The 20201-nt window shown below is 34.0% G+C and overlaps 1 protein-coding gene and 1 non-coding gene across 5 annotated transcripts in view; one reads left to right on the top strand and one right to left on the bottom strand.

Annotated features, from left to right (window-relative positions):
• The window catches only part of SPATA16 (spermatogenesis associated 16), a 224298-nt gene that overhangs the window by 154857 nt on the left and 49240 nt on the right, over nt 1–20201 (top strand). For all 4 annotated transcript variants that reach the window (XM_039865074.1, XM_039865071.1, XM_039865072.1 and 1 more), the window contains one exon: nt 7534–7681. In XM_039865074.1, the coding sequence (XP_039721008.1) occupies nt 7534–7681 (148 nt within the window). The remainder of the gene's footprint in view (nt 1–7533; nt 7682–20201) is intronic.
• Nucleotides 16473–16546, bottom strand: TRNAT-UGU (transfer RNA threonine (anticodon UGU)). Its single transcript has one exon. It is a non-coding gene; the product is annotated as a tRNA-Thr (tRNA).

Genomic DNA, 20201 nt, shown 5'->3' with positions numbered 1-20201 from the left:
TTTTTTTTTTTTTTTTTTAGTTTTAGTTTTTTTAACATTTTATTTTCCCTTCTCCCTGCTCTCCTCTTCCCTCTGGTAACTGTTAGTCCATTGACCATGTCCATGAGTCTCTGTTCGTTTGTCCTGTTCATTAGTTGCTTTTAGGTTTATATCCCACATATAAGTGATATCATGTGATTTTCAACCTTTTCTGTCTGGCTTATTTTGCTTAGTATGATTATCTCAAGGTCCATCCATGTTGTTGTAAATAGCAGTATTTCATCTCTTCTTATGGCTGAGTAATATTCCATTGTATATATGTACCACACCTTCTTTAGCCAATCATCTATCGTAGGACACTTCGGTTCCTTTCCAGCATGAATAATGCTGCTAAGACCACTGGTGTGCAAATATCTTTTTAGATATCAGTTTTCAAATCTTTGGGGTAAATACTCAGTAGAGGGATGGCTGGATCATATGGTAGATCAATTCTTAGTTTTTTGAGGAACCTCCAGACTGTTTTCCATAGTGGCTGTACCAGTTTGCAGTCCCACCAGCAGTGTACGAGGGTTCTTATTTCTCCACATCCTCTCCAACATTTGTTATTACTTGTATGGTTGATTATAGCCATTCTAACAGGTGTGAGATGGTATCTCATTGTGGTTTTGATTTACACTTCCTTAATAGCTAGCAATGTTGAACATCTTTTCATATGTTTGTAGGCCATTTGTATGTCCTCTAGGGAGAAGTGTCTCTTCAGGTCCTCTGCCCATTTTTTGATTGGATCGTTTGAGCTTTTGCTGTTATTGAGTCGTGTGAGTTCTTTGTATATTTTGGATATTAGGCCCTTATCGGAAGTGTTGCTTGCAAATATATTTTCCCATTGAGATAGTTGTCTCTTTATCTGTTGACGATTTCTTTTGCTGAGCAGAAGCTTTTTAGTTTGATGTAGTCCCATTCATTTATTTTTGCTTTTACTTCCCTTGCCTTGAGGTCAAATTCATAAAATCCTCTTTAAGTCCAAGATCCTTGAGTTTAGTTCCTATGTTTTCTTCTACGTATTTTATTGTTTCAAGGCTTATATTCAAGTCCTTAATCCATTTCAAGTTAATTTTGGTGTGTGGTGATAGACAAGAGTCTAATTTAAGTCTTTTGCAGGTGGCTTTCCAGTTTTCCCAGCAACATTTATTGAAGAGGCTTTCCTTTCTCTACTGTATGTTTTTGGCTTTTTTGTCAAAAATTATTTGCCCATATAAATATGAGTTTACTTCTGGACTCTCGATTCTCTTCCACTGGTCCGTGTATCTGTTTTGCTGCCAATATCATGCCATTTTGATTACTGTCACTTTGTATAATTCGAAGTCAGGCAGAGTGATGCCTCCAGCTTCATTCTTTTTTTTCAAGATGGCTTTGGCAATATTTTTCAAGATGGCTTCCATACAAATCTGATGATTTTTTGTTCTATTTCTTTAAAAAACGCCGATGAGATTCTGATGGGTTTTGCATTAAATCTGTATAATGTGTTAGGTAATAAGGTCATTTTAACTATGCTGATTCTTTCAGTCCAAAAACATGGAATATCTTTCCATTGCTTTGTATCTTCTTCAGTTTCTTTTAATAGGGTCTTATAGTTTTCATTATATAGGTACTTCACATGTTTCATTAAATTTATTCCTAGGTATTTTATTATTTTTGTTGCAATTGCAAAAGGAATTATTTTTTCTCCTTCTTTTTCTGATATTTCATTATTAGAGTATAGGAATGCTATAGATTTTTGAACATTGATTTTGTATCCAGAAACTTGACTGTATTTGCTTATTGTTTCTAGTAGTGTTCTTGTGGAGTCTTTAAGCTTTCTATATAGAGCTAATAATGTCATCTGCAAAACAGTGACAGTTTGACTTCTTCGCTTCCTATTTGGATGCCTTTTATATCTTCTCTTGCCTGATTACACTCACTAGGACCTCCAATGTTATATTGAATAACAGTGGCAACAGTAGACAGCTTTGCCTTGTTCCTGATCTTAGAGGGAAGATTTTTAGTTTTTCACCATTAAGCATAATGTTGGCTGAGGACTTGTCATATATGGCCTTTATTATATTAAGGTTATTTTCCTTCTATATCAATTTTGTTAAGTATTTTGATCATAAATGGGTGCTATATCTTGTCAAAGGCTTTTTCTGCATCTATTGATATGATCATATGATTCTTATTTTTTAATTTGTTTATGTGGTATATCACATTAATCGATTTACATATGTTGAATGATCCCTTTGCCTCTGGGATGAAGCCCACTTGATCGTGGTGTATAATCTTTTTAATATGTTGCTATTTTCGGTTTGCTAGTATCTTATTTAGGATTTTTACATCTGTGTTCATTAGAATTTACAGTCTGTAGTTTTCTTTTTTGTGTGTTATCTTTACCAGGTTTTGGTATCACGGTAATATTGGCCTCATAAAATGAGTTGGGAAGTATTGCCTTCTCTTCAATTTTTTGGAAGAGTTTGAGGAGAATAGGTATTAAATCTTTGAAAGTTTGATAGAAGTCACTGGTGAAGCCCTCTGGTCCTGGACTTTTACCTTTTGGTAGGTTTTTGATGACTGTTTCGATTTCCATACTGCTGATCAGTCTATTTAGATTTTCCAGTTCTTGATTCAGTCTAGAAAGGTTGTATTTTTCTAAGTACTGGTCCATTTCTTCTAGCTGATTAAATTTGGTCTTATATACTCTTTCATAGTATTCTTGTATGATCCTCTGTATTTCTTCAGTGTCTGTCATAATTTCCCCTCTTTCATCCCTGATTTTGTTTATTTGTGTCCTTTCTCTTTTTTCTTCAGTGAGTGAGTCTAGCCACGGGTTTGTCAATTTTATTAACCTTTTCAAAAAACCAGATCTTTATTGCATTATTTTTTCTATTAACGTTTTTGGTTAAAATTTCATTTATTTCTACTCTAATTTTAATGATCTCTTTTCCTTCTGCTGACTTTAGGCTTCATTTGTTCATCCTTTTCTAGTTTTTTAAGATGAAGTGTTAAGTTGTTTATTTGGGCTTGTTCTTGTTTTTGGAGATAGGCCTGTAATGATATGAACTTTCCTCTTATGACCACTTTTGCTGTGTCTCAAAAGTTTTGATATGTTGTACTATCATTATCATTCATTTCTATGTATCTCTTGATCTCTCTTTTTAGTCGTTCTCTGACCCAGTTATTCTTCAGTAGCACATTGTTTAATCTCCATGTATTTGTGGTTTTTTCCGCTTCCTTTTTATAGTTGATCTCTAGTTTCAAAGCATAATGATCAGAGAATATGGTTAGTATGATTTCAACTCTCTTATATTTGTTGAGGCTATCTCTGTGTCCCAGTATGTGACCAATCCTTGAGAATGCTCCATGCGCACTACAGAAGAATGTATAAGCAGCTGTTTGGGGATGAAAGGCTCTGTAAATGTTAACTCTGTCCAGTTGGTCTGATGTATCATTTAAGAATGTTATTTCCTATCGATTTTCTGTTTGGATGATCTGTCCATAGCTGACAGTGGGGTATTTAGGTCCCCTACTATTATAGTGATTTGGCCTGTTTCTCCGTTTAGATCTGTTAGTAACTGCTTTACATTTTTCGGGGCTCCCTGATTGGGAACGTAGATTTAATTAGTGTTATGTCTTCTTATTGCATAAATCCCTTTATCATCATGAAGTATCCTTTAGTATCTTTATCTTTTTTATTTTGAAGTCTATTTTGTCTGATATTAGTACCACTACTCCCACTTTTCTTTTCTCTGAATGCCATTTGCTGAAATATAATTTTCCACCCTTTCATTTTGAGTCTATATTTGTCTTTGAGGCTGAGATGTGTCTCCTGGAGGCAGCATATAATTGGGTTTTATTTTTTGATCCAATCTGCAACTCTGTGCCTTTTTATTGGTGAGTCAGTCCATTTACATTTAGGGTGATTATTGAAATATGAGATCTTCTCAAAGCCATTTTATCTTTTGCTTTCTGGTAGCTCAGTGTTTCCATTGCTTCCTTGTCCTTATGTTTCTATTTTCTTTATTTTGTTGGCTTTTGTGTGTTTTCTTTCTGGTCCTTCTTGTTTTATGTTATATACTTTGGTTCTGAATCTTTGGCATGTGGTTACCATTAGGAATATGTAAAGGATAGTTATATAGATAAAGTCATCCATTTTCTTCTATGCATGCCTGATCTCCATTCCCCTTTGCAAATTTGGACCTTTGAATCTTCCCCTTTTTAGTCATTGTTTTCTCAATTTGTCCCTATGTATGCTGAATATTCATTACTATCTTGCTATAGCAAATCTCTTCCTCACCTAGTAAGGGTTGCACTCCTCCGTTTTTATCAGCCTGCTAGTCACTTTACTTCTAATCATGTTTGTTGTTGTCATTTTGTTTTAGGTGAGCTGACCCCTTTCAGTATTTCTTGTAGTGCAGGCCTTGTAGTGGAGAATTGCCTCAATTTTTGTATGTCTGGAAAAGTGTTTATTTCTCCATATCTAAAGGAGAGCTTAGTTAGATAGATTATTCTTGGCTGGTAGTTCCTGTAATTTAATAATTTAAATATTTGATTCCACTCTTTTCTGGCTTGTAAGGTTTGTGCTGAGAAGTCCAACAATAATCTAATGGGTGTTGTTTATAGGTTACCATCTTCTTTTCCCTGGCTGCCCTGAGAATTCTGTCTTTGTTGTTGATTTTTGATAATTTCAATACAATGTGTCTTGGTTGAAGGCCTTTTCAGGTTGAGATAATTGGGTGTTCTATTGACTTCTTGAATTCCAAGCTCCAGCTCATTTCTTAGATTTGGGAAATTCTCATCCACTCTCTGTCTGAAAATGCTTTCTAATCCCTGTTCCTTTTGTTTGTCTTTTATAATGCCCATTATTCTTATGTTTCCTCTCCTGATGGTATCAGCTAGTTCTTGTATTTCTCTTTCATTATTTTTCATTCTTCGGCTTCTCTCTTCTTACTTCTGAGTTATTTCTAGATTTCTGTCTTCGATATCACTGATTCTTTCTTCCATTTGGTCGACTCTATTTCCCAAGCTTGCTATTTCATTTTTCAACTCTTGCGGTGTGTTCTTCATCTCCAGGAGTCCTATTTGGTTCCTTTTGAGGGTTTCAATCTCCTTGCTAAAGAACTCATTCTGCTCATCTAGTTGTTTTTCCAGTTCCTGAAATTGTTGATATGATTCATTTCAGATCTCACTGAGTTTTTTCAGAAGTACCATCCTGAATTCTCTGTCATTTAAGACACATATTTCTATGTCTGTAAGCTTATTTTCTGGAGATTTTTCTCTTTCTTTCTGAGATGCCTTGTCACCTTGGTTGTTCATGGTGTTTAATGGACTATTTCTCCTCCTGGGTATTAATGGAAGTATGTTCTGCTTTTTTTTTTCCAGAAAGAAGACTTATGATATAATGGTCCCTAGCCATTGCAAAGAAGGTGTTTTTCTTTTGGTTTCCAGTAGGTGGCATCTAAGCCTCTTGGATCTCTGCTTTATATAAAGTCTTAATAATGCCCTTTTTTTTTTCCTTATAGATAATTAATCATGCTCACTATCCTCAGTCTAAGTTCCTGTCAGTGTTAGCAACAGTTTCGGTAGTGTTTGCTCAGATTCCCCAGGGGCTCCGTGGTGATCGGTCTTGGAGGGTATGGGGAAAGGAGCTCTCTGGATTGGTGGATAGGGCTGTAATCAACTTCTGTTTTACAACTGTGGCTGGTAAAAATATCAACTGTTTTTTCTTTGCCATCCCTGCTTTTTTGCTGTCCCCGTTTCTCTGCCTTCTGCCCTTATGACTGGGCACTGCCGCCAGCTGCATGGAGCCCATAGCACTCCCAGGGAAGTCGCCTCACCTTCATCTCTCCCCCTCCTCCTATCGGGAGCTCTGGCTGCAAGAGGCAGCTTCTTTGTTTCTCCTAGTCCACAGCCCAACACCTGGGGTTCTGACCTGTGGTAGCTCTTATGCCCATATCCCATGCTCAGATGTGCTAGTGTGCAGTTTGAGTGTTTTTTGTTCAGTTTTAGATGTTCAGCTTATTGTTGTTTCAAGGGTAGAGATCTGGGGACATCTCTCACTCCGCCATGTTTAATCCCAAGAGTCTTTGTTTATGTTTAATCCGTATCTCTGAATTCCATACCTGCAGCTTGTATTACCTCTGTTAGACTTCCAAAGTAGGCATCTAGGCCTTAGCATCCAAACTCTGCTGCACACTCAAAATCCACCACTACCTCTGTCTGAGTGTTGGCTCTCGTATTCTTTGTTTCTCTTGCAGTTCCTCAAAACTGGAAAGGACTGTGTGGTGGGCAATGGAAGTTCTTTCATTCAGCCATTCAGATACTTGCCCCACAATGGATTTAAAGTGTAAATTAGAAAATTATGTAAATTTTCTAATTATGTAAAAGTCTCAAAGAAAGGAGGCTCCTTTACACCCAGAAAATTTTTGCAAAGCTGCTCTTTTATATACAATATAGTTGATCACAGAGGCCATTTGATATTACTGTTACATGGAATAGGCAATAAACAAGTTAAATTAGGCTTCTCAGTTTAAAATCAACTCCTTTTTGTTTTTAATAGCAATCAGAAACTTGTTTACAAAATACCATGCTGTAATAATATAAAATGGCGTTCTCTTTGTTGGAAAGCTCAGATCTATTATTTTTCCTTATTGGTGTTGGCACTGTTAGTTGTCAGAGAAAAAAATTATTCCTATAAATAAATATAGATTTTTTTATAATATGCTTTTATGCTATTTTCAGAAAAAATAAGATAACTGTAGACATTTCTACTTTTAATTCAATGTCCAAGCCCCCTTAGAAGGAAAAGTTGTAAGAAAGAAATAAATTCCTTTTAAAACTTCACATAACTTTCTTTTTGGTCTGTTTCAAATACCAATAGACCTACTTAAAACAGGAAGTTCGGGGTAATGGCAGGCTTTATCAAGATGGGTATATGAGCAAAGAAAATTTAAAGAAGTTTTTAAATAGCCAAATTCATCTCAAACAGCTCTTGCAATCTAGAGAAAAGGGAAGCTTTGCTGGTCGGAAGTTGAGAAAGGCTTTTCTTGTTCCAAAAGGCTTTCCCAGATATTGGAAGAAAAAAAATTCAAGATTGTCTAGTTTGTCATGTTATTTATAGAAAACATTTAGATCTAGATATTTCAGTTAGTTTTTTAAAGTATAAATTACTCATCAACATCTGTTTGTGAGTAAGATAATTATCTTAGACTTAAGAATTTGATTTTTAAAATCAAGTCAAAAATGATACCATAGAAAGTAGAATTTTTATTTTTATCTTAAAACAAGCTCAGTTTAGAGGTGTCTGTTTACAAACTTTCTTCATTCAATTAGTTTTCTTAATATGAAATAGTATTTCCAGAACTAATTAAAATTTCATTCTAATGAATATTCAAGACCAAAATATGTTATCTTTGCAGTACAGTATATAGATTTTTAAATCATCCATAAAGGTAATTACATTATTTTACATTCTTAAAAAGTCACATGTCATTATTGATGCCAAATGGGTTGTGTGCTTCCTCTCAGGCCATGATTGAAGAAGCCATCACCAGAGCAGAATCTTTCTCAGTCATGTACACACCATTTGCAACAAAAATCAGAGCTGATAAAGTCGAAAAAGTAAAGGAGGTTTTCACAAAAACTCATCCTGCATATGTGGAATATATTTACACAGGTAAGATTCAATTTCTTCAAGTTATTAGCTGATACTTTATTTCCATTAAAACAAATATGGAGCCATTTCTGGTGTATTTGTTTATCGTTTCGCTTTTAGGGGGTATGTTGTTTTAATCTAAGGAGTTAAAATGAAAAGTTATTTTAAGGTTTTAAGTAAGGCTGGCCCTATGGGCCTCGTACAATATTCCTTGTGCCATCTTGTTTCTACATTTTAAGAGGAGGAGTAAAACCTAGAAACTCTAAGATTTTTTAAAAAAATGAAGGAATAACCTGTGGTAAAATACCGCCTTTCCCTATAACATTCATTAGCAAACTAGCTGATTATAGTATTTTCCTCAGGATGAGTTTTTTAACTCCCAATGCCTGCTATTTCTACTTTCCTTCCTCCAACTATTTTACGCCTCAAACCTCCCTCTTTCCTAATGTTCTTGAATTACTAATATCCAAATGAGGTGTGGATAGCCAAGTGTACATAGAGGACACAACACTGGTATTATTCTTTTTTCCTCTTTTCGTCTTTGGAAGTCACTTGCTTTTATTCATTCATTAAAAAATGCTTTTTAATATCTTCTATGTGCCAAGTGTTATTATGAATTGAGAGAGATTTTCTTGTACTAAATTAATAGCCACTTAACAATGACTACCATATTAAGCAAAATATCTAAATACACATACCTAATATTACATCTTCCTATTAAGGCTCCTTCATTCCTTTTTTTAGGGCTTTGAGGCCAAGTTACTGATTTATATGATAAATAATGTACTCCATTAGTGATCATTTTTAATGTGCCAGGTAGTCTACATCCATTATCTTTGGTTATTCCCATAACTTATGAATTGAGTAAGATGACTCTCATTTAGAAACAAGAAAATAAAATAGCTTTTGCAAAGTTGCATAGCAAACCAGTGGCAACAGCCCTTGGATTTGAACCCACATCCTTGTCATGGAGCTACACTATTTCCAGCTGTAAGGAGCAGAGCTGTAATGGAAGCATTAAATTTAAGTCCTGTGGAATCTTTTTTTTTTTTCCTACAACACCTCAAGCCCCTCAGAAGAAAGATAGTAAGTAAATCTAACCAGTGATGATTAAACAGTGAAGCCCTAAGAAACAATGAGACTTTGAGAGCAGAGAAAGGGAAAAGAGGAAAGTACAATGCATGCTATAATGACCACTGATGCCGATTTACTTAGTTTGAGCATTTTGTAAGAAAGTAGATAAAAATGTTTCAGAACTCGCATTTTTTGCTAATTGATATAAATCATTTATTATTTTCTTATGGATATGTTAGGGGTTGAGGGGGCATTATTAGCACACAAAAGTCATCTCTATCTACTGTCATGGAAAATGAATCAGATTTAGCTATTTCTGTTTCTATTCTCTGATCTATTAGTAATGAAGAGAGATTCATTGAAGAGATCACCAGTTTGCCAATCCCTCTCCTGATAGAATGAATTTAGTTTAATTTAACCTACTTCACAGAGAAGTCATAAAGATTAATTAATACTTAGGATGCACTGTTATTACCAATAGTTTAAAAACAATAATAATATTAACAAGCCAGATTCATGTCTCATGTAACTCTATCAAACCTGTTATCAAGATGAATTATAATCTGTTGGCAAGACGACTCATGCTAAGGGATCTTATACTTTAGAAGAGAAGATAATTATAAGTTACTAATGATTGTTTCTATTATTTTATAATTACTAATTGCTGGAGTATGACAGTGCTATATGAAAACCTAGAGAGAAAAGACACAGCATCTGGAGGGAGGAAGGAAGGTAGAGAAGGCAGTCTAGAATTTTAAATTTTTTGGGACTGGTTAGGTTCTTTGTACTTTGGGCTACAAGGCTATTGCATTGGTGACATTACTTGTCTACGCTACAAATGATTAAAGGATCCTCCCTAAAGCCATTGCTGGAATGATGATGAAACAGTTACTGTGTGTGCAGTTTTAGAGATTTCTTCTCCCCCAGACAATTCCAAGATGGGTGAGGGCACAAAGCACTGGAAAAAGGAAGGTGAAATGTTATCTTTAGCATCTGGATATCTTTCACAGCTGGTGCAGAGTGGTGATTAGGGCAGGCATCAGTAGCCAAAGGTAATTGCTAGAAAGTGAGTCACAAAAAAGAGAGGTAGGGCCTAGAAGAGTAGCTACCTTGTTTTGTTGGCACTGCCCCAAAACCAGGATTCTTCTTCTATCTACCTTGAAGATAGAATTTGAGAAGCTTTTATCCTTTCAAAAACATATTCAGTTATTTATTTCAACAAATAGTCATGCAGCAGATATGACTGGACAATCACACAGTAGATGTTTGAAACATGAAACTTTTTTTTACCTACACATATTTATCTTTGGCCTTCCCAAAACCAAAAATGTAGTCTATCCAAGCCCAGGGGACTTAGTTCAATACGATAATTTCTAAAATTTAGAAATTTAGAGTAACTAAAGTAAATATCTAATCAAATTCACTAGCTTCCTTCCCCTTTCTTTCCATGGATTTTCTTCTCCCTCTAATTTGGTTTCAACTTTCACAGAGGTCAAGTGTACCCAGTTTTCAAAGGGGTCAGTGGGCATGTAAGGAAAGGATCCTCTTTTTAAATCTAGTGCAGACTGATACAGCTTCTGATTGCACAACTACTGCAACTTGAGATAAGCTCTTGAGCAGTGCCAATGATGGGTTCATTTATGTGACATATTAGGTGACCCAAGGACACCTATATGAGTTCCCCATTCTTCCTCTTGGTGTAGATAATTCTTTTTATGTACACCAACCACCCTACCACACAAGTTGGCCCAACCTAGAGCCACTCTCTGAGAATACCCACTCCCTGCCACAATGCTAGCTTATGAACCCAGTCACCTTATGAGTCTTTCTCTAGAAATCCTCTCTACTTCTCTAGAAACTGAAAATAATTTTAGCCCGCTCTCCAACTTGTTATGTTATTCTACCATTTCTCTTCCTTTCTTCACATACCAGAACCTCAAGAGCCTCAGGACAAGCGGATCTACAATGAAAGTGGGTAGTTTGTTGATATATTCATATATTCATCAAACATTTATTGAGCACATATATTCCAGACACTATTCTGGGTAATGCTAGAATATAGCTGCTCCTATAAAAGAATCTGACTTTTGTAACTTCAAGGTGAATATATGACTATATTTTTCCTTTCTTCTAGAGAATATTTTCAGTTCTAAGCTCTGACTGTAGAATGGAAGGCTGACTCTAAATAAAAGAATTATCAGGGAGAAAGCAAATGAGGAAGCAGTTTGGAAATAGAAGTCCTTGCCACCAAAAGTGGCAAACACTGGCTAGTTATTTACTAAACTATTTTTTCCCTTCATGCATGTTAACTAGAATATATTTCCAGCCTTCCTTATAGTTAGGTGAGGCTTATGACTGAATAATGGACAATGAAATATGGAAAGAAATAATGTATGCCACCTCCTGGCCTGGCCCATAAGACCCTATCATGCAGAACTCTCTTTCCCTAGCTACTGACTAAGTGGATAGGACCATGGAACTAAAGAAGCCACAAGACAAAAGAAACTTGGATCCTTGAATGACCATGTGGAAGGTCACCCACTGAATACCTACATGAGCAAACAACAAAATTCTCCTGTTTTAGACCACTGAGGTTTGGGGGTTCTTTGTCAAATCAGGTAGCTTTACTCTAACTAATACACTCCTTACATCATAACAAGTAGACACTTACTACTCTACAATGTACACAATGAATTCATGTGTCTCAATGACTGAATAAACACTTCTCCATATACAACGAACTCCATCCGCAGAAACACTCAGAGTATGTGCACATTCTCTTCTACCTTACTCATCCTCCTGCAGACTATAGGTGGATCCTCTCATATGCATGTATTTGTACTCACTCAGAAAGATAACTTTCAGGAAAGATAATGGTGCCCCATGATAGAACACATTAGGTAGTTTTCACTGTAGCAAGAGAAACTGAAGCCATAGTAAACATTTCTAAATTTTAGAGTTCATTTAAATAAACAGTCAACAAATGAAGGTCATAATATCTGTACCTTGATCTTGGATGAACAGCCTACTTATTGATGTTTTCCTGGATAAGTAGTTGTTATCATTAAAACTTGGAGACTAACACATTTAATTCTCCCAGCAGGGGCTGGCAGACAAACCTCCAACTCAGAAGCTCTGCCCAACTCCAGGTCACCTTCATCAAACCCAGATAGTATTGAGTTCATTACTCCTTGGTCACGTGACAATGCCATGAGCCCAGCAATAACTGGCAGAGGTGTGGTAATGAGCAGGAAGAGAATTCATGATAGAGATTCCCCAGGCAGTGTATTCTATCTAGCCAGCCCCCAATTCAAGTCACCCTTGTCAGGGATTTCCACAAGAAAAACAGATTCGAAGGGAAAAACCTATAACAACAAATTAATTTTGAAATGCATTTAGCCCTAAATATTTTTATTTATTTATTTATTTTAATTGAATAGACCAACTAATTTAGCGATTATGAGAAAACCCACTTTCCCCTCGGTGGCAGGTACTAGGACTATATTGCCTATATAACTTCTATAAGACTGATGAGGGAGGGTTAAAATTCAAATCTGCCTTGTGGGACAACCAGGCTTATACTTCCCAGGAACTTACTATGCATCCTCTGCTATTTTGGGAATTTGGTAAGACCCAAAAATCTTAAATTCATTATAATAGAGCTGTATTGTATTATGTTTCATGGAGAAAAAAATTACTAAATTTTTAGCAATGTAGCTATCCATTTTTTTTATTTAAGGAAAAATTCAATTTGATTCATGTAGAGTAGTCAGGATATATAAAACAAATAATAACTCACCAGCCCCAGAATTATTATGTTTTCATTTATAAAGATTTTGCTTGAGATTTTTATTCATATATTTTAATGAAATAATGAAATTCTGTATAGTTCTTATTCTTGCGCGGTTGTATTTTAATAATAATAAAATAATACAGTAAGCATATCCTGTCTTCTCTTGATGAAAATATCAAGATTTATTTGCTAAATAAATACATATTCAGTAATGGATTTGTGGTTAGTAATGTTTAATAGAAAAGTTTTTTGGATCAGATATCAATTACTTTAACACTTAGGTGGATAGAGTCATATATTGTCTTTCCAATGCAATTTAACTCCCAAGAATACATATGTATGTTCATAGGAATAATGTATTACTTTAAAATAGACCTTTAAAAATTGCTTTTCACTGAAATTTATAACCTTGTTCTTGTTCAGTCATCATTTACCAGTAAGGATAATACATTCTTATGCTCTCTAAAACATGAAATTAAAATTTCTCACTTTATTCTTTCTTCTTTAAAATATTATAATTTTATCATGCTCAAGAGTTTTCAAGATCAGATTATTTTCCTCTTTGTAACTTGCTTTCTCAAATGGAAGAGGTTATAAAATTAAAGAAACTGCATCCCCAATATTATTATGAAAGTGTTACATCCAGACTGATTTATAAAGATTATAAATCACCTCATGTTTACACCACTAAATTCTTGTTAGAAACAGAGAATCATTCCCAAAGTAAAGAAATCTCTCGTATATAGAGCTAAAGTCTCTATTCCTAAAATATTTAAATGTTGGTCTTCCCAATGGGAATTTAGTGTTCTGGCACTATTCTGTCTAATGAAAGTAAATGCTCTCAATGAGCAGTTCACTCGTCCTTTTGCAGTAGCAGGTTAAAGCACTCTTTGCCTCTGGTCTCCATCATCTGATGTCTCTCGCCTTCTGTGACTGCATTTCTCCTGGACCTCCCTGGAACTATCATGCATCCCACCTAGCATGTTTTCTGATGTGATCCAAATAAAGACAGACAGGGTTGCATTTTTTAAAACAGTAGTCAATGAACTAAAAGTAAGTTGGGAAGTAATATAAATTTTTACTGCAGCCTCTCAAGAAAAACTGATGGGTTGAGAAAAGGAACAGTTGGAATGGGCAGGTATTATAGGCATTGTATCCATAACGCTCAGCTGAACCTTATAATAAACACATACACACACACATATACATACACTTTTCTCCAAGTCTCCTTTACCACACTAAGCTCTCCAGATGCTCTCCCCAAATTTATTCCCTCGTAAATAGGTAGAATAGTCCGTTTCCAGTGCCAATCTCGGTAGCTTTACCAGTTTCTCAGGTTCTCATCCATCACTAATTACCCACCTGCATAAAGAAGCTCCATAACCATCTCAAAACAGAGCTCATCTTAGCAGGTTAAGGGAACAGTAAGGTAAATAAGTTAAAACTTTATTTTTCCTGAAACATTTATTTCTGCTGTCTAATCTAGCCACTCTGTAGCCACTCTGTAGCTAGCTAGATCAGACACTGCCATCTAATAAATCATGAAGAATTTTTAAAGACTGAACTCCCAATCATATGAAACAATATCTCTACTTTCTTAATTTTAAATTCTACATGTTGATTTTGCACATTATTAGAAATTTCTATTTTGCAGTGTTATCCTTTTTTAAATTTAGTTTTGCCCATTCAGAATTCGAGTCCTATTGATTTCTGCTTTAATACTTGGCTCACAGTTAACTTACACCTTATAGGCAGTGTGGTCCACAGATAATAACTGCATTTCACACCTAAAGTAGAACCCCATCCAAGCCATTTGTTTTTTATGTATTCTTAAAAACATTTCTATTATGAAATATTAAAAATTCATAAAACAAATACACAGCTTAATAATTATTACTGAATAAACATCAAATCAAAAATAAAACATTGCCAGCTCTCCAGATATTCTCAACTGGCCCCTTACCAATCCCAAACCACTCTCTACCTTCCACCAAGAAAACTATTGTCCTGTTTCTTAGAATAATGATTTCCTTACTTTTCTAACTACGCATTACTAAACTCTAATTTGTCTGCTTTAAAACATTATAAATATAAAATCATAGAGTAAATAGTCTTTTGCATCTGGCTTTTTTGTACAATATTTTGTTTATGAAATTTACCCATGTTGCAAAAAGCATTAGTTGGTTCATTTTTATTGCTATGTAATATTCTATTATATGAATAGTCCAGAATTTATATACGCATTCTACCGGTGATGAATATTTGAGTTTTTTCCTGTCTGTGGCTATTTAAAAAATGCTATTATGTACATTCTTATATATGTTTCCTATTACAGTATATCTGAGAGTAAAATTACTGAATCATACAATGTATATATTTTGCCTACCCTTGTTATTTTGTTTTATTTTATTTTGTTTTTAATAGCCACTCATTATTATTACTTTTTAATGAGTAAGAAGTAATATCTCATTGTGATTTTGATTTGCCTTTCTTTAATATTGAGCATATATTATGTGTTTATTGGCCATTGACACATCTTCTTTGAAGAAATGTCTATTCAAATTCTTTCTTTTGTTTTAATCAAGTTGTTTCATTTTTGTTTTTGTTGTTATTATTGTCGAGTTGTAGGAGTTCTTTATAGCTTCTGGGTATTAACCCTTTATCAGATATATGATTTGCAAATATTTTCTCTATTTCATAGTGTGCCTTCTCACTATGTTGATAGTATCCTTTGGTGCATAAGTTTTAAATTTCGATGACATCCATTTATCTACTTTTTTCTTTGGTTATTTGTGCTTTTTGTGTCATATCAAGAAATCATTGCCAACTCCAATGTCATGAAGCTTTTTTTCTATGTATTCTTCCTAAATTTTAATAGTTTTAGCTCATAATTTGTGTGTTTGATTCACTTAAGTTAATTTTTATACATGGTGTAGGGTAAATATCCAATTCCATTCTTTTACATATGGATATCTAGTTTTCCCAGAATCATTTCTTGCAAGACTGTCCTTTCTCCATTGAATAGTCTGGACACCTCTGTCAAAAATTATTTGACCACATATATAAGGGTTGATTTCTGAGCTTTCTAGTCTATTCCATTAGTCTGTATATCTATCTTTATGCTACTACCATTGCTTTTTTGGAATCTGTAGCTTTGTCATAAGTTTTGAAATCAGGAAGTGGGAGACTTCCACCTTTGTCCTTTTTCAAGAGTGTTTTGGGTCTTCAGGGTTTATTAACATTCCATCTGAATTTTAAGATGGACTTTTCTATTTCTGCAAAAAACTGTTGAGATTTTGATACGAATTGCACTGAATTTGTAGATTGCTTCTGGTATTATTGACATCTTAACAATATTAAGTCTTTCTTCCAATCCATGAACACAGGATGTCTTCCATCTATTTGTTTCTTCTTTAATTTTTTCAGCAACATTTTGTAAATTTCAGTGACAAGTCTTTCACTTCCTTGGTTACGTTTATTTCTAAGTATTTTATTCTTCTTGGTGTTACTGTAAATGGAAGGTTTTTTTAATTTCCAACATTTATCATTCTTATATAGATCTTCATGCTTTTACTATAGACACATATGGATCTACATATATATAGGCTTAAAAGATGTATAGAATTGTTCTCCAGGTGTTTTGAAATTCATATAAATACTATTTTTTACTATTTGCATATTCTTGGAAGTTTCTTTTATTCAATATTATACTTATAACATTCATCTATGTTTATACAATATGCTCTAATTTATTTATCTTTAGTGTTTGTATTAGTTACAAAATTTTTTTTTTCTCCTATTTAATTTCTCTTTCTGCCCCACTTCCACCCCTGACCCATGAAAGTTGCCAGTTCCCCTTAAGAACTGGATCTTCGAAGACAGGGCATCTCCTCCCTCACACTCGCGGCATGCACCTGGGGCCCGGTGCGCATGGGGTATGGTCCATGGCTCCACCTGGGGTACAAACCCAGGACCTTCTGCTTACAAAGCAGACGTGCTAACCACTACACTATGGAGCCACCCCATAGAAATTTATGTATAGAATCTAATGATTATTGTTATTTAAGTTGTTTCTGATATTTTGCTATTACAAACAAGAGTGGTATGAACATTTTTGTATGGCCTCTTATGCACATGTGCAAGAGATTCTCTGAAACATATATTAAGGAGTAGAATTACTTTCTATGTCATAAAGCATAAGCATATTTGACTAGTTAGACATTGCCAAATTGCTTATTAAAGTGGTTTTTTTGTTTCATCATCCAAATACCAATGTACAAGAGTGCCTATTGATATATATCATCATCCATCTAGTTCTCTCAGACTTTTTAAACTTCTGCCAATAGGTTTAGTGCATATTTTTAAATACATATTTCCCTAAACTAAAAGCAACAAACAAACAAGACAAATAAAAACTCATTGGCACAGACAACAGTTTAGTGGTTACCAGAGGAAAGGAGAAGGGGATAGATAAGGGTAAAGAGGGTCAAATATGGAAATTTAACTTTGGGTGGTGAACACTCAATGCAACCTACATATGATGTATTTTTTAATTGTACACTTGAAACCTATATAATTTTATTAACTAATGTCATCCCAATAAATTTAATATAAATAAATATATATATATATATATTTCCCTGATTATTAATCAAGTCAAATATCTCATCATGTCATTCATTGACTTATGGTTACATTGTCTAAAGGAATATACAGAATTGTTCTCAAAATTTTCCAAATTCATGAAATGATATTTTTAACTATTTATATATTCATGTAAGTTTCATGTTCATATCCTTTGCTCATTTGGTTTTCTGAATAGTTTTGTTATTGATTTATTGGAAAATTTTATATCTTATCCCAATAAGAAGCTTGTCTTTTCTATAGTGTCTTTTGATAAACTAAAGTTTAAATTTTAATGTCACTTATAAAATTTTAATGACTTGTGGCTTTGTCTTATTTAAGAATACATTCATTCATTCTTTTTCTTTTTCTGTTGTCTGGTTATGATCACAACACAGTGTTAAATAGAGAAAGTGATAGTAGGTATTCACATGTTGTTCTAAATTTTAAAGTAAAATATTTTAAAAGTTTCACCATAAATATAATATTTACTGTAGGTTTTTGAGAAATATTCTTTATCAGGTTAAGAAAATTCCCATCTATTTATATTTTTCTAGATTTTTTAGCATTGTTGATCCTCTCTATTGTATATATATGTTTCATTACTTTCTGCTCTTATATTTATTATTTCCTTTATTTCATATTTTGGGTACTTATTCTGTTATCATCTATTTTCCTTCATTGGATTTTGAACTCATCAGTTTTCAATATTTCTCCTTTTTGCTTAATAAAGACTAAAAATTTCTCTCCAAGAATGATTTTGGTTGCAACCCACAAATCCAGAAAAGCATTTTACTATATTGCACATTAAAATATTCTCTTAGCTCTAATATGAAATCTTTTTTGAGCCATGGCTTATTTAGATATGCCATTTTTAATGTCTAGGTTCCTTTGACCCTCTGCCCTTTCAACTTGAAGGGTTTATGATTTTCTTATATCTCAGCTCTAATATCTTAAAGATTCTATAATATTTATAGACACTGAACTACTAGCTAAATCCCTATATCAGAATTTTTTTCTTTCAATTGGTAGGACTCACAGATTGAACTAACTCTACTATATTTAACTTTTAAAGGGGTAGGGAGTAGCATGAAATACATTAATTTATATAACTGAAAGATCACAGGTGAGACTGCCTTTAAATTCAGCCTGATCCAACAGCTCACACACTGCTCTGTTTTCTGCAGTCAGCATTATTCTTGAGTTCTACCTGGTGTTCCACTACCTACCTATACCATCTCTCAAGCTCTAGCACTTGAGTAATAGCAAAATGCTCAAACATCATTACAGAATGCAAATCACACTCTCCTGAGGAACAGTGAGTGCCTCTTCCACACAATTCCTAGAACTCACACTTTCTCATTGGCCCAGATTGCATTGTATGCTTATGATTGAACCAAAACTGAGGTCAAGGTAATGCCATGGATCGATTGGCCTAAGTCAATCAGGTCTTACTTTTGGAGCAGGCAGGGACTGAGAGAATTCTCCAAGGGCCAAAAAAGGAGGGGAGGAAGAAATGCATGCTAGGTAACCAACCAATGTCCATTCCAAACCTTATACAGTGCAAAAATACAGCCTTTTATGGAAATTATAGTAATATTGTATTATTTCACTGATTGTGAGTCTAATAAATATTGAAGAGAATAGCAGTATCTTCAATGTTCATATGATATCAAATTTATTTTGGTGGAGATGGAATTAAAGAACTTCCCCAGAATAAATATAACACAGGTTAAACATAAAACTTTGGAATCAATAAGAATTTAAAGTGGAATGGAAATTAATTATGCATAAAAGTCCTATGGGAATTATTTGTTTTTCAAAGTTTATATATATGTTTTGAGAGGAACTATACCAAGATTGGTTGTGGAGAAGTAGACCAGCAGCCTGAAGTGAAAATTAGGAATCTTAGGAATGAAAACTAATTTTTTCCACTTGCATCTAAAACTCTGAAATTATCATGAAGGTCAAAGGGAAAATATAATTTATTATACAAAGATTCATTATACATATAGCTATCTCACACATCAAATGCAAAAATCAAAATACGCTATCTGTTTTTAAAGGTAGAAACTGTTTTATTATTTATGGGGGGCAATAATGATAACTTAACTGCAAAGTTGCTGCCTTTTGCTATTTTTCTCACTGATGTGAATTGTAGATAACTTCCAAGATAGAAGTATTGGCATTAAAAAGAGTGCAAGATAAAACTCAGAAAATGACTGGGAAAGAAGTAATGACAAAGTGTTGGCATTATGAAGGCACTGTTGAAGCTAAACTCTGCAACTGATCAGTAAAAAGAAGTTATATAAAACTGACATGGTCCCATCTCACACTCAGCAACTGGGACCTTTAGAAATTAGATTTTACTCTAACCCAAAATGTCAGAACATTTTGTTACAGACAAAGGGCAGAGAAATGACATAGGAACCAGAAAATAAAAAGGAAGTGCAACTTAGAGAAAGGTAACAATAAAGCACTAACTAATTCACATATTTCTAAAAGAATTTTAAAATCTCTATGATTTTTCCATTTAAAAAATTGCTTTGAAAACTTCATTTACAATCTGCTGGATGTGGTTATGATGAGGTGTCCAACAGAAAGTATACTGATGATGATCACATCGATGTTTTGTGCTTTACTTCTAGAAAGCTCAAATTTTATTCTACAGATGTTTAACTTTATAACAAATAAAGCTACCCCTCATATGTACAGATGAGTCTGCTGATCTTTAGTCAATAGTTTTTGCAGATGCTTTTCTGGTGCTGCTGACAGTTTCGCTAAGCCAGACTCTTTCTATTAATTCAATTTTCTTTTGTGACTAAGAGTCTATATTTCTTAGAGAATAAGCTGCAGCAAGGGTACAACCTGAATATGAAACTAATTTTTCCATCCAGTCAAAGCTACTCTGTTCATTTGAGCAACTACTCCATTGATTTATCTGTTACATATAATTTTACCTCACTCATTCTTTTTAAGTTGAACAGAAATCACTTATGGTTTAGGTAAAATGAAGAACAAAGACTGTGATTCTCTTTTCTCAGTTTAGTG

This window comes from Pteropus medius, unplaced genomic scaffold (assembly GCF_902729225.1).
Source record: "Pteropus medius unplaced genomic scaffold, Ma_sr-lr_union100, whole genome shotgun sequence".
NCBI lineage: Eukaryota > Metazoa > Chordata > Mammalia > Chiroptera > Pteropodidae > Pteropus > Pteropus medius.
The sequence above is the reverse complement of the archived record's forward strand: the minus strand, read 5'-3'. Positions and strand labels throughout refer to the sequence as shown.